Source organism: Folsomia candida, unplaced genomic scaffold (assembly GCF_002217175.1).
Source record: "Folsomia candida strain VU population unplaced genomic scaffold, ASM221717v1 Fcan01_Sc029, whole genome shotgun sequence".
Taxonomy (NCBI): Eukaryota; Metazoa; Arthropoda; class Collembola; order Entomobryomorpha; family Isotomidae; genus Folsomia; species Folsomia candida.
Window position 1 is genome coordinate 1,366,862 of NW_019091221.1, and position 13,791 is coordinate 1,380,652.

General features: G+C 36.3%; 2 protein-coding genes across 3 annotated transcripts; one reads left to right on the forward strand and one right to left on the reverse strand.

The window, feature by feature from the left end:
• Positions 1 to 470: 470 nt before the first annotated feature.
• LOC110860091 (multidrug resistance-associated protein 1) lies at positions 471 to 9,864 on the forward strand. Of its 2 annotated transcripts, XM_035860003.1 has the most exons (16): positions 471 to 701; positions 773 to 1,066; positions 1,143 to 1,289; positions 1,748 to 1,882; positions 2,003 to 2,196; positions 3,703 to 3,843; positions 4,052 to 4,923; positions 5,280 to 5,384; positions 5,445 to 5,734; positions 6,202 to 7,248; positions 7,318 to 7,517; positions 7,847 to 8,229; positions 8,481 to 8,567; positions 8,649 to 8,870; positions 9,330 to 9,450; positions 9,546 to 9,864. In XM_035860003.1, the coding sequence occupies exons 1-16, from the start codon at positions 672 to 674 to the stop codon at positions 9,658 to 9,660; spliced, it is 4,383 nt and encodes a 1,460-aa protein (XP_035715896.1). In that variant the 5' UTR covers positions 471 to 671; the 3' UTR covers positions 9,661 to 9,864. The 2 variants fall into 2 exon arrangements, with proteins under 2 accessions (XP_035715896.1, XP_021964848.1); XM_022109156.2 differs by having other exon boundaries at positions 473 to 701; positions 8,481 to 8,870.
• A 592-nt stretch (positions 9,865 to 10,456) lies between these two features.
• LOC118439030 lies at positions 10,457 to 11,506 on the reverse strand. The gene is made up of 2 exons (XM_035860044.1): positions 11,230 to 11,506; positions 10,457 to 10,754 (listed from the first exon to the last, which is right to left on the reverse strand). Exons 1-2 carry the CDS (start codon positions 11,491 to 11,493, stop codon positions 10,485 to 10,487), a joined length of 534 nt encoding a protein of 177 aa, XP_035715937.1. The 5' UTR covers positions 11,494 to 11,506; the 3' UTR covers positions 10,457 to 10,484.
• Between the last annotated feature and the right edge of the window lie 2,285 nt (positions 11,507 to 13,791).

Here is a 13,791-nt window from a genome sequence, read left to right on the forward strand (position 1 = left end):
TAAGAATACATTATTTTCCACCTTTCACACAATTTTAAGTTGAAAAGTACAATAAATATGCATAATCAAATCGCTGTCAATGGCTATGAGCAACTTGAGCCATTTGACATTTTAAAAGATTTTTGGGGACTTTACTGCAAATTAATTTGAAAGAACAAAACAGAGTAATTTGATTTCTTTTTTTCTTTAAATGCGTAGAAGAGTTCTATACAATTTAGTAATCATTAACTTGCGAGATCAAACAATACAATACAAACCAGAATACATATTAGTGGTACTTTCGTTAATATTGCCTTGCATTTTGCATATGTGGAGTGGAGTATGTTCACATTACAAATTATGATTTTATCAACCTGATAAAAAAGATAAGAGCGAAAAAGGGCAATGCTTAAACATTGGGAACGTTTCCCTTACCCAGATCTGACACTAACCTATCATACATTAGTGTATACTTACTTTTGTCAATAATTTCATACATATAAAATCGGGTCACGAGTCGCTTTTCCAACACTTAAGGTTAATAAGCATCATCTGACAAGATAAATTCAATTTAATAAATGTTAAAACCTTAACCGAAAATATTGTACTAATTAATCAGCTCTCAACGTGTAAAGAAGTCAAAGTAATTATCAATTTGACGAAATTGAGTAATAAAACTGTTTTATAATAAAATGGATGAGTTTTGCGGGTCACTTTTTTGGGTAAAATTCTAATTTTTTATTTATTTTTTATTAAAAAAAATGTTCAATTTGACTTCAATTAATTCTTTTAGGATCGGAAGGTCACCTGGGACACGACCGACCCATATTTCACACCTTGCTTCGAAAACACCGTTCTCACCTGGCTCCCTGCAGCCTTCCTCGTTTCATTTGCCTTCTTCGATATAAACTTCTCCTTAAATTCCAGGAAAAGGGAGGGCCTGCCCTGGAACCCGATTAACATTGGGAGATCCTTATTAAGCATAGGTCTCCTCGTGGTGGGGGTGGTTCACTTAATTTTACTACAAAAATATGAGGAAACGAGTAAAGTTGAAAATGTGGCTGTGATTGTGAGATTAGTTTCTTATGTGAGTTTGTAGATAAAAATAATTTTTTTAAATGGATGCAACAATTATAATTTGAATATTTTTTTTGTATTTTTAGATTTTAGCATTATTTCTCTTAATTCTTGGCAAATTGAAAGGGATCCGGGCATCCGGGACTCAGTTTTTATTTTGGTTGTTAGTAACACTTACTGAGGGGATTTTATTTAGAACGGCAGTAAGGAAATATGACGATACGGTGGAAGAGGTGAGTTATTGAACGTTATTCTTCTCACAATGGAACCTTTTTTCAAGTTACACTGTGATCGCCTAGCGAGTTATGTCAAAAAATTTAGCTAAAAATTAGGATCACATGACAATTATCTTTCTGTTGAATGGCCTTTTGAAGAAAAATATTGACGGTTAAGCTCAATTTTGGAGAAAATTTTCTTGCTTTTTCCTCCTCGGGGCGAAACCCAGGGAGGAGTGCGACCTTTGACCCCCAATATTTTTCTTCGAAAGGGCTATTCAACGGAAAGATAAGTGTCACGTGACTCCTAATTTTTGGCTAAATTTTTTGATAAAACTCGCTAGGATATCCAGGTGTAGCTTGGAAAAAGCTGAGAGTTTCTCATGTCCATGTGACTTTAGACTATTATATTGTGAAATACATAATGATCGTCACTTCAAATGTTGAGTGCATTACATTTCCTTGTACGTTCACAGTCAATGCAACGTCACATATACCTCGTGCGGTTTGTTATCTTCCCATTGTGTGCCGGGCAGCTGATCTTCCACTGCTTTTCCGACAGAGATAAGGCCACTTGTGGAGTGGGGAAAAAGAGTCCCATGCCGTTTGAAGTGAGTAATAAGGAAAAACGTTTAAAATGTTGTCATCATTCATTAAATGAGATATTAATTTAAATGAAATGTGCATATGCATATTAGAAGAAAAAGCTACTATTTAATATGATTTTTTAGACGCCATGCCCTGAAAAAGAATCCTCTTTCATTTCCAAAATAACTTATTCTTGGTTCGATTCGATCGCCTGGACGGGGTACAAAAGACCTTTGAACTTTGAAGATTTGTGGGATTTGAACAAAGATGACAGAGCGGATGAGCAAGTTCCAATTTTTATGAAGTATTGGGATGCTGCGGTTGAAACAGCAAAGGCGTAAGATTTTAATTGATTGATCGATTGATCTATAATAATCAGTGTTTCTTTTTGTGCGCACGAAATTATTTTTATGCATGCACGGTGCATAAAAATGCATAAAAATGCATAAAAACGCATAAAAATGCACGAAAATGCACGAAAATGCATGAAAATGCATAATAATACATGAAATGCAACTTATGCAAGGAATTTCATATTTTAAGGAAATTTTATATTTTACTACTCTGTCAAGTTGGAATTTGTACACATATCGAATAACATGAAATTATTATTCGGCAAGAAAATTTCAAACAAATTACAAGTACCGTAAAACCTCTATTTATAGCCCTCTTCTAATTATAGCCGGTCTCCAAATATAGCCTGGTCTAGAAACCAAGATTTGAAAATTTTAGTCGGGTCTCTAATTATAGCCGGGTCCCCAATTATGGCCGGGTCCCCAATTATGGCCCGTCTTGTCCGCTGTGTCCCTGTTCATAGTCCATTAAAGAAAAATGTTGCACATTATGCCAATCAACGAATAAGTTGAACTACAATTTTTTCCTATTAATTTCAGGTTAATAATGGATATAATCATGACAGAACATTTAAAAAACCTGCTATACTTCGTTTCAAGATGTAGATTAAAAGTGAATGGGTTACTTATGGCTTATCGTGCTAAATTAGAAAACTCAAATTGAGTCAAAATGAATAATTTTTGATTTTGTAACATCTAAAATTTTTGGAGCAACAAAATTTAACCGGGTCTCTAATTTTAGCCGGGTCCGTGACCCTAAGTTTTGGATTTTAGCCCCGGCTATAAATAGAGGTTTTACGGTATTTGTTTTGCAAGCCCGTATTCAGCCGTACATAAAAATCGTCATGCATGTTCATTCATTTTCATTTTCAAAACTTTAATTCATTTTTCGGATTGAAAAATGAAAAATATTTTTACACTAAAATACTAAAATGATGAGGAAAATATTTTCAATATACGTCGATTCCTCAGTTAATCGAATATTTAGAAAAATTACATTATTCCAATATTATTTGCATGTAAATTATTTTCGTGCATTTTCGTGCATTTTCATGCACTTTTTCGGATTTTTAGTGGGTGTTATTAAACGTTTAAAAACATTTTCGTGCACTATTTTCGTGCAGGTGTTATTTAACAGCAGAAACACTGATAATAATAATTCTACAACAAGCTCTGTCCTCCTGCTCGATTATAAATTTGAAGATTAAACCAATAATTGGTCCTGCCCCATAATTTCGAGCCACCTGCCGTCAGTTAAGTTATTTGTAACGCCCAAGTTATAGAGATCTCTGTTTGCCCCGAATATATTAAATTATGCGCCAAAACATACCTGGCGTCACCACATTGGTACTTTACGTTTCAATAAAGTACATTGCCGTCCCATGAGCCAAAACTTTATCCAAACCTATTCCATTTGTATTCGAGGCCCGGCTAGCCGGGCTCACTTACTAGCAAGTAATAAATTTAATTCTATTCGATTGTAAATTTAGAAACATCACCAAAACCGGAAAAGCCATACAAGTTTCAATTGTTTCCATCTTGTTCAAATGTTACTGGAAAACGTTATGCGTGGCGGGACTCATGAAACTCTTACAAGATTTGTTACCCTTCATCTCACCCGAATTAATGAAGTAAATGCAAAAAAATAATACTACATAATTTGTGAAATTTGTATGTTTATACTACTGTTCAGCCGATATTAATAGTCTTTAGAAATTTTTCTGAGAGGTTATTTGGTTTTTTGAAAGTAATATCAATCATCTGCCAGGAAACCTCTCAGATTTTTTTCCGACTATTAATATCGGCTGGACAGTACTTTTGAACTGAATTTCTCCACAGATTCCTCGTCGCCCACGTGGCCCCCCAAAGCACCGAAGAATCCTGGAAAGGCTACCTCTACTCCGGCCTTCTCATCTTGTGCTCCATCCTGCAAACGATTTTCGGCGTGCAACACATGAAACGCATGATGCTTCTGGGCATGCGCATCCGTACCGTGCTATCGTCCGCCATCTACCGGAAATCCCTAATCATAACTTCCGCCTCTAAGAGGGATACCACCGCTGGGGAAATTGTCAACTTAATGAGTGTCGATACTCAGCGACTTTTAGACTTAACGGGCTTCTTCTTCATGGCGCTGACAGCCCCAATTCAAATTGGGTTGTCAATCTACTTCCTCTACAACACGCTGGGTGTTTCAGTCTTCGCCGGTTTGGCGGTAATGATCCTGCTAATCCCGTACACGGGATTTACGCAATCCCGCGTGAGAAACTTGCAAATGAAACAAATGCTCATTAAGGATCAAAGGGTTAAACTAATCAACGAAATTTTGGCGGGTATGAAAGTTCTAAAACTGTACGGGTGGGAACAATCTTATGCGGATCAAATAACAAAGTTGCGGGATCGCGAGATGATGTTATTGAGGCGCGCGGCGCTGTACGGAACGAGTACGATGTTTTCCTTTACGTGCGCCCCGTTTCTAGTTTCACTGTCAACCTTCGCGGTTTACGTGCTGACGGATGAAACGCATAATTTGAATGCGGAGAAAACGTTTGTTTCGTTAAGTTTGTTTAATATTTTGCGGATGCCGATGACCATGTTGCCGGCGGTGATTGCAATCATGATTCAAGCGATGGTTAGTGTGGAGAGGATTAATAGGTTCTTGAATGCGGAGGAACTTGAGAAGAATTTAGTGACTAAGGAGAAGAATGAAGGTTAGTTAATTGTTAGACTGTTTCAATTAGTAGCAGGGCTTCATAATTAATTATCAAATTAAATAACATGTTTAAAGAAATTATTAATTACTAATTAACCTTAACTGGTACTACCGAAGCTAATTTTGATTAATAATTAATTAGAAAATCACTAAAGATGACCAAGTAATTGGTCAATTTTCCAATTAGTTACCTAATTAATTGGCTTAATGAGCAGCCTGAGTTTAATTACTAATTACTAATTAATTAGGCGAAATATAATATTTTCCTTCTAATCATCAATTACTAATTAATTCGAAAGGTGGCTAATTAAGAAGCTCTGATTAGTAGTAACCGATTAATTATTTAATTTTTAGCTGAACCAGTTGTGATTAAAGATGCCTCATTTTCATGGACCGATGAAAGTGTGACTTTGGCCGATATCAATTTTAGCGTTAAGAAAGGGTCGTTGACGGCTGTCGGTTAGTTCATTTTATCGAAAATTTTATAGTTTTTTTATTAAAAGGTTAATCAATTTTTAGTTGGAACTGTGGGCTCGGGAAAAACGTCTTTGCTCTCAGCCCTTCTCGGAGATTTAAAGAAACATAAGGGCTCAGTAAATATTGACGGTTCAGTTTCCTACGTAGCACAAACGGCTTGGATTCAAAACGCAAGTTTAAGAGAAAACGTCCTTTTCAAAGATGGTTTCCAAGAAGGAAAATATAAAAGTGTGATTGACGCCTGTGCCCTGGGTCCTGATCTAGAATTATTGGAGAATGGAGACCAAACCGAGATTGGGGAGAAGGGAATTAATTTAAGCGGTGGCCAAAAAGTAAGCATACCTTAATTTTTAAATTTCTAATTTTTAAGGTTCCCATGGATGACGCGTTGGCGTGTAATCTCACTTTATCCCTATCCAAGTGCAATTTTTAAAATCGAATCAATTCCATGAATTTTCCGGTAAACGCAACCTCTGATATTTTAATCTATATAAAACTAATTTTTGGTACTACAAACAAGTCGATTTGAAAAAAATTGCCAGTTCGTTTGCCACTTTTTCATACTAAATTTCCTCAAAAATTAATTCGTTAATTTTTTTAAATCGACTTGTTTATAGTACCAAAAATTAGCTTAGGTTAAAATATCAAAAGTTACGCTTATCTGAAAATTCCTGGAGTTGATTCGATTCTAAAAATTGCACTTGAATACATTGGATAGGAGAAAGGTGAGATTACGCGCTAACGCGTCATCCATTGGAACCTTAATTGAAATTTCTAATTAAAATCGAAATTTTTACAGCAACGTGTTTCCTTAGCCCGGGCAGCCTATAAAGAGAGCGACATCTATCTCTGGGATGATCCACTTTCTGCGGTCGATGCGCACGTGGGAAAACACATCTTCGACAAACTCATCGGACCGCAAGGTCTCCTTAGCTCGAAAACTCGAATCCTTGTAACTCACGGGGTCTCCTTCCTTCCAAAAGTTGACAAAATCGTCGTCCTAAAAGACGGTAGGGTCAGCGAATCTGGAACATTTCAACAACTTCTAAAAAACCGCGGAAGTTTCGCCGAATTTTTAGCGCAACACTTGGACATCGGGGAAGGGGAAGAAATTGACGAAAGTTTTGTCGAAGAAATCGGAGAAATCGTTGGCATGGAGACATTACGTCGAAACAGTTCAAAGGTTGATGCCCTAAAAAGAAGGTCGACCCAGGAAAGTATTAGAAATAGAAAGAAAGGAAATTTAGTAAAATTGGAGGATGAAAAACCAAAATTGATTCAGGCTGAAACCACAGCAGAGGGAAATATTCAGGGCGGGATAATTTTTGAATATTTCAAACAAGGCGGGTTCTTAATCTTCATGGTGGGGATTATGTTCTCCATAACGTCCAATGCAGCTTCAACATATGCAAATATCTGGTTATCGCAATGGTCGAAGCAAGCCACGATCGATGAAATGGAGCGAAATGGAACGAACGATAGAGAAACGACGGACAAATATTTAGGAGTTTATGGCGGCCTAGGAGCCGCGCAGGCGGTTACGGTTCTCTTTGGGGCGGCAAGTATCGCCATGGCAACGTTGAATGCGGCGGAGAAACTGCATTTTGGCATGCTGAGAAAGGTTGTACGAGCACCGATGTGGTTCTTTGATACCACGCCGTTGGGCCGATTGATAAATAAGTTTAGTAAGGATATGGACACGGTGGATATCGTGTTACCCCAGAACTTGAGAGGGGGAAGTACGATTTTGTTTAATACGTTGAGTGCCATTGTCAGTATTGCGTACAGCACGCCGTTGTTTCTGACGTTTATTGCGCCGGTGGCAGTCTTCTATTTTTTCCTGCAGGTGAGTAATGTTTTTAATGAATTTTAACAAAAATTTTGCAAAATTTGAGATTTGGGTTAATTTTTGCAGAGATTTTACGTTGCCACATCTCGCCAACTCAAACGAATGGAATCCGTCTCAAGATCTCCAATTTATTCCAAATTTGGCGAAACAATTTCTGGTTCCACGACAATAAGGGCGTTCGGGCTGCAAGACGATTTTATAATTGAGAGCGATAAAAAGATTGATGATAACCAGCAAGCCTATTATCCCTTCATTGCTTCCAATTTGTAAGTAATAATTTAATTGGATCAAGTAATAATTGATTACAGTTTGGTCATTTGAATTAGAGACTCTTTTAGCATTTTAGAATTTTTTCCAGGGTAGCAACAAATTAGATAAAATTAAAAATCGTGAAGGGCCGTTCGTAGATTTATGGAATGAATTATTTGATAACAAATGTATTTTTTAATTGCATATAATTTGTGAACAGCACTTTTTAGATGTTTTAAATATTTTTCTTAGTTACCAGAAAATTTTAAAATTTACCAAAAGAGTCTCCAATTCAAACGACCCAACGGCAGTGGGCTATCAGTATCACTAATGAATACCTATTTAGATGGATAGCTACACGACTCGAAGCCATCGGAAGTCTAATCATATTTGCCGCCGCAATGTTTGCCGTTGCTTCAAGAGAGTCCATAGATCCAGAGATTGTCGGCCTTTCGATAAGCTCCGCCCTTCAAATCACAGCGCTGCTAAACTTTTTGGTGAGAACGGCTTCCGACTTAGAAACAAATATTGTTGCCGTGGAAAGGATTTCGGAGTTGAATTCGACACCACAAGAGGCCCCGTGGGAAACTGGGCTAAAACCTGCGAAAGAATGGCCAAGTGAGGGGAAGGTGGAATTTTCAAGGTATGAAACGCGGTACAGGGAAGGCCTCGACTTAGTTCTTAGAGGGATCAGTTGCACCTTTAAACCTGGGGAACGAATTGGGATTGGTAAATAAGTACGAAACAGAGGTCGACGCCGACAAATTTTCGGCGCAAGATTTTGGCAATTTTTCGGTGGCGTCAGCGGCGCGGCGTCGCAATATTACAGGAATAGGAAATCAAATTTTTCAGCGGCGGCGGCGCGTAAAATGCCGTACGCCGTATCGGCGGCGTACTATCGGCGGCGTCGACCTCTGCTAAAAAAACTTTTTTCGGTAGAGTTCAAATTGTAAATTGTTACTGACTTTGATTTTATTTAGTTGGGCGCACAGGCGCGGGAAAATCATCTCTAACACTTGCCCTCTTTCGGTTGATCGAACCAACTTCCGGAAAAATTTTGATTGACGGTCAAGACATTGCCGAAATCGGGTTGCACGATCTCCGCAAAAAAATAACGATAATCCCCCAAGATCCTGTCTTATTTTCAGGTATTCTGCGCACAAATTTGGATCCGTTCTCGGCGCATACGGACCAGGAGATTTGGGACTGTTTGGAGTCTGCGCATTTGAAAAGTTACGTCTCCACTTTGCCCCAAGGGTTGGAGTATGAGGTGGCGGAAGAAGGCCAGAATTTTAGTATGGGTCAGAGACAACTGGTTTGTTTGGCTAGGGCACTTTTGAGGAAAACTAAAATCCTGGTGTTGGACGAAGGTAAACAGGTTAAGGTTTCGGAAGTAATAGGGACATATTCAATTTAATTTCCGCCCGCCCTTAATGTTAATCAAATGGCCGTGATTTAGGCGCGTAGGAATTCTATCCCTCTTACTTCCGAAGTGAGCAATAGTCTCGAATTATCTCCAGTTGTATGCATACCTGTTAAATTGTTCTGCTTCATTCAAAACGCCTTCACTTTGAAATTCTATTTGAATTGTTCATTCATTCAACGAGTAATTAATTATTCATTTTTCATTCATTCAACGAATAATTCATTTATTCATTTATTCATTAACCCCATGTATTTAACATCAGGTAAAAATGAACTTATTCATATTGAAATGTTGAATTATTCATTCATTAAGTGAATTATTCACTCAATCGTTCATTCATTTCGGTATAATTGAATGAAGGTGAACAGGTATGGTTGTACTAAACTAATTTGTTTGAAATTAGCAACGGCCGCCGTGGATTTAGAGACGGATGACTTAATACAGAAAACGATAAGAGAGGAATTTGCAGAATCGACTGTGATAACGATAGCTCACAGATTAAATACTATAATGGATTCGACAAGGTATAATTATTTAAGTAGATATTTAATTACTTTTGTTAATTGTATGTAAATTGTGTTAATTCGAATTTAAACTTTTCGATTTGTTTTGTTTTTAGAATTGTCGTGTTGGATAAAGGTCAAATTGTTGAGTTTGACACTCCCGTGAATTTGATGAGCGATAAAACCACAATCTTCTACAGTATGGCTAAAGATGCAGGACTAACGCAATAAGAAAATTATTTAACAGTTAGTTGTAAAATAGATTATTTTAGCGTTTTATGTGCAAACTTAGTTGTGATAAATAGTCGAACAAAATATTTATATAAATTTCTCGATTACGTACAAATTTCCTGAAGCGTACCGGCAAATAATATAATTTTCCGAATTGTACCACACTTTTTAATATATATTAAACAAATTTCAAATATTGCAATAACTTCCTCGATAATTATATCGTGCTGTAATTTTATTCGAAAACGTCAGATATGGAGTATAAGTTGCCCCGTGTGACAAGGGAATTACATACATTAACTATATAAAATGTGCAAAATTTAAGCACATCTCGCCTGACATACAGATATTTATGCGGACAAGTATGCATCATAAATAAACGAAAACCTAAATACAAATGTCTCTTTACAGTGGAAAATTTTAAATGTAAGAAATTTAATTGTCATTTCCAAAATTTCCATTTAAGAAATGACAATTTAATTGGTTGCGAAAGTTTTGTCCTTGAAATTAACCAAAACCGATTTTTCATATTTAGTAAATAAGGTAATTTTCCTAAAATCCTTGGAGCTAATGGAAATGCACGATTTTTTCCACTGCAAAGAGACAGAAAAGCTAACCAGGATTTACATATATATACGTATGTAATTAGGTATGAAGTACAAATAACAGTAATATTCCAGCTTATCTCGCAATTACAACACAAGTTACAAATATGTATTTTACCCAAAGCCAAGTATTTACTCCTCGTTTCATTTTTTTTCATTTCAACTTTTATTCACGTGTAAATGGATATCAGTTAACAATCACTGGATTAGATAAGATTACTAGATTAACTCGTTTAGATTCAGGAGTTCAATATTATTTCTACCACGTTTCTTCACCCAAATCCAAATCTCTTTGGCAAGATGAAATCCTGGAAAAATTCCGACGACATTCACGAGTATAAAATATGCCGATGGTTTCCTATTATACGTCGAGTCAAAAATGTGATCCGTTACGTTGATAGATGCAGCTGTGAGCAAGATGAGAAGATGTAAGGTCCCAAATAGAATGCATGAAAACATCCCGTGACGTAGTTGAGTATAACTTGACACCTACAATGACCATGGGAAAGAATTTATTGTAATTGGTTATTCAATATTGGGAATGGAAGAATATTTAAAAATGAGCAGGGATGGGGGAAATACTTTGTATGTAAAAATACAGTATTTTGATCTTCGTTTTGCCCAGGGTTTGGATTTTCAGGGCTGTTACACCCACAAAAAGTTGAACATCTACCTTCAGAAGACAAATGAAAATACAGGTCTTGTGAAGAAATTAATATTTTATTACTGTCAAAATATGTACCTTATTTTCAGAAAATCAAGAAAAAAATGTGTTGACAGTGATCAAAAAATAATTTCTTCACAAGACATGTATTTTCTTGCGAATATTGTATTCTCCACCTGGATCCTCGACTTTTTGTGGCTGTCTGGGTGGGTGTCAGCCCTGAAAACCCAAACCCTGGGCAGAACGAAGATCTAAATACTAAAGTATTTTGCCCATCCCTAAAAATAAATAAATATTTACTTCCGGTCGAAGAAAGAATGTCCGAGTGAACATAAAATATCCAGCAGGTACAATTAAGGCTGTGAGGAATATGTAAATTGAAAATATTAGGTCCTGAACACAGGTCGCGAGCTGTTCTGAGCAGGGCAATCCCCGTAATTCCCTGAGAAGTTGGCGCGCACTAAAAAACTCTCCGGTGGTCGTGGATGTGTATCCTATTTTTTCAAGGTCTTTCCCCGCTATGGTTCTGAACGAATCGGTGCCCAGGACTCCAGTTTTGTTCATATTGAGTGTCAAATTTTTTATAAATAAATCAACTTCCGTTTCTATGAAAGATATGAAATATCATTAAAAAAGTGTTATTAGGATTATTATGTGAGAAACAAAGTACCAATTTTTGCGATTAAAGCTTTCCTGGAAGTTTCATCATTCTTGAAAACACTTATTGCTGTCAGGACGTGTGCGAAGGCGGTAAGCTGCAAATAAATGCAATTATAAAAAAACTAGGTTTTAAATATCTGTACAACAAATTATTTGTACTTCCGGCTAGGGGTGCAGTTTAGTTAATATTTGGAAAACTTAGGGAGGAACATGACTTTGATTTTGTGTCACTGACATCCTAATTTTCTCAAATTTTCAAGATTAAGTACTTGTAAAAGGGGTGGATAAATCATACATAATTTATGATTCTAGAGCTTTACATGCTCACATTCATTCATTTGCTATTTATTCAATATTCAAAAATTGAATGAATATTGAATGCATATTTTATTATGATTTTTGACTAAATAATTTTTAAACGAATATCTATCCAATTCGCGTGAATGAATATTTTTTCATTATTTATTTTTTACTCAATGCTTTATACAAAGAGAAAGTTGAGTAATTCATCTGATACTGTGAATTTTGAATAAAATGAATAATAAAGGAATGATGAATAATTAATAAATGTTGAATATTTTTTTTACAAATTATCAATGAGTGAATAAGGAATGAATATTTTTTTTCAAGGCTTTGAATAAATTAACTTTGAATGAATAAACATTTTTTGGACATGAATGCCTACAATGTTTCGAGGGTTGCAAGAAATGCCAATCGCACGGCACAAGTAGCCCAACAAAGTGTGGGAAACATTCGCCATCTAGCGGCGCGGTAAAATGAATTATGTATGTGTCGGCTGTGTGGCCGCGGGGAGGAGTTCTTAAACCTAACCCTTTCTTGCGGGTGAAATTGCTTCTTTCTTGCAGTTTATACATAAATTCGAATCCACTTACCATCTCAAACTTTACGATAATCTTGCAACAATTAGCATACTTAAACTTGATATGACTATTTCCCGCCGCCGGTTCAGCCCTGGAGTTAATTAGATTAGGTTCAGAGAAATTTTGAAGATCCATTTTAATACGAGGAAAATTTTTTCCGGTTTAGTGGAGATTAAAACAAGAAAATAGTATGGACAAATTGTTATTTTTGAATAAAGATTAGGTTAATCGTTTTTAATTATCACATAGTTTGTAAATATTTACGGTGTTGGAGTTACCACTTTCTCTCTGTTGCTTCGCCCACGTGTTTCTTCTCAACTGGTGAAAGTAATTTCGGGTTACGTCGGGCTGGCACATTTCCCGGAGAAAGTGCTTACGTGACTCATGTCTGCATGATTCTTGGCCTTCACCGTAACCAAGGCAACGAACAAGTTGCTTACATATGTTTAATAAATTCTTTTTCAATAAAATTAAGAAAATGCATGTTAATTAAGGTGATTTTCGCAAACGCGAAAATCATATTAACGATTGACCACCGTATTTGGACAGAGAGCAGGTGTGGTTTTTCAAATTTGAATAATCTTTCGCAATTGCCTGAGAAAAAAGATATATGACTTGTCAGGATGTAATTCTGAGGCGCTGAGAATCACACCCCCTGAGGTGGTGTTAAAAATTTCGAATGTTCTGTCATTACTTGCCTACGGGGAAATTAAATTGAAATTTTCTTCAAGACAATTTAGAAGAAGTAATGAACGGTTTGTAATTTTAGAATTGCACTCAAGTTTTTTTAGAATTGATGCGACAATATGTATTTGGTAGCCTGAATTATGTCATGAATAAGAAAATACGTACCAACCATGGGTTCATACTTGGGTTATAATTTAACCTCCAAAATTTGCGTACACTCTTAAAAATCTGGTAATGTCATATGCATGGATGGACGCATTTGTTGTCCATGCATTGAGGAAACAACATCAAAACTGTGGCAAAGAGATTTTCATGAAACTCACCACCACGCTCCCCATTCAACGCTCTATTGATCCTCATCCTTCCATCCTTTTTTCATGGAAGTGAAAAATTCAGACAAATTTCGAGAACACAACTTAAATCAGCAGTTTTGAAACATGCGAATTTCCCGGACTGAACTTTCAGGCATTTTTTTATATGGGGTTTAATTTATTTGCTGACAGATTTTGTTTAAATCTCTCTAATACTTACGATGGGATGACGCCAGCGGTCTTGCTCCGATAACTATATAGCCTTAGGTAAATCAAGCACGTTTTTCAGGATTTTTCATAATGCTCAGCTTAAAGGAAATTAT

Coding starts and splice junctions, on each gene's coding strand:
- LOC118439030 (XM_035860044.1), bottom strand. CDS start 11,493: ATGAACAAAACTGGAGTCCTGGGCACCGATTCGTTCAGAACCATAGCG. Junction 10,755..11,229: donor CATTCTTTCTTCGACCGGAA/GTAAATATTTAT, acceptor TGGTCATTGTAG/GTGTCAAGTTATACTCAACT.
- LOC110860091 (XM_022109156.2), top strand. CDS start 672: ATGGATGAGTTTTGCGGGTCACTTTTTTGG. Junction 5,385..5,444: donor AGGGTCGTTGACGGCTGTCG/GTTAGTTCATTT, acceptor ATCAATTTTTAG/TTGGAACTGTGGGCTCGGGA. Junction 5,735..6,201: donor ATTTAAGCGGTGGCCAAAAA/GTAAGCATACCT, acceptor AAATTTTTACAG/CAACGTGTTTCCTTAGCCCG.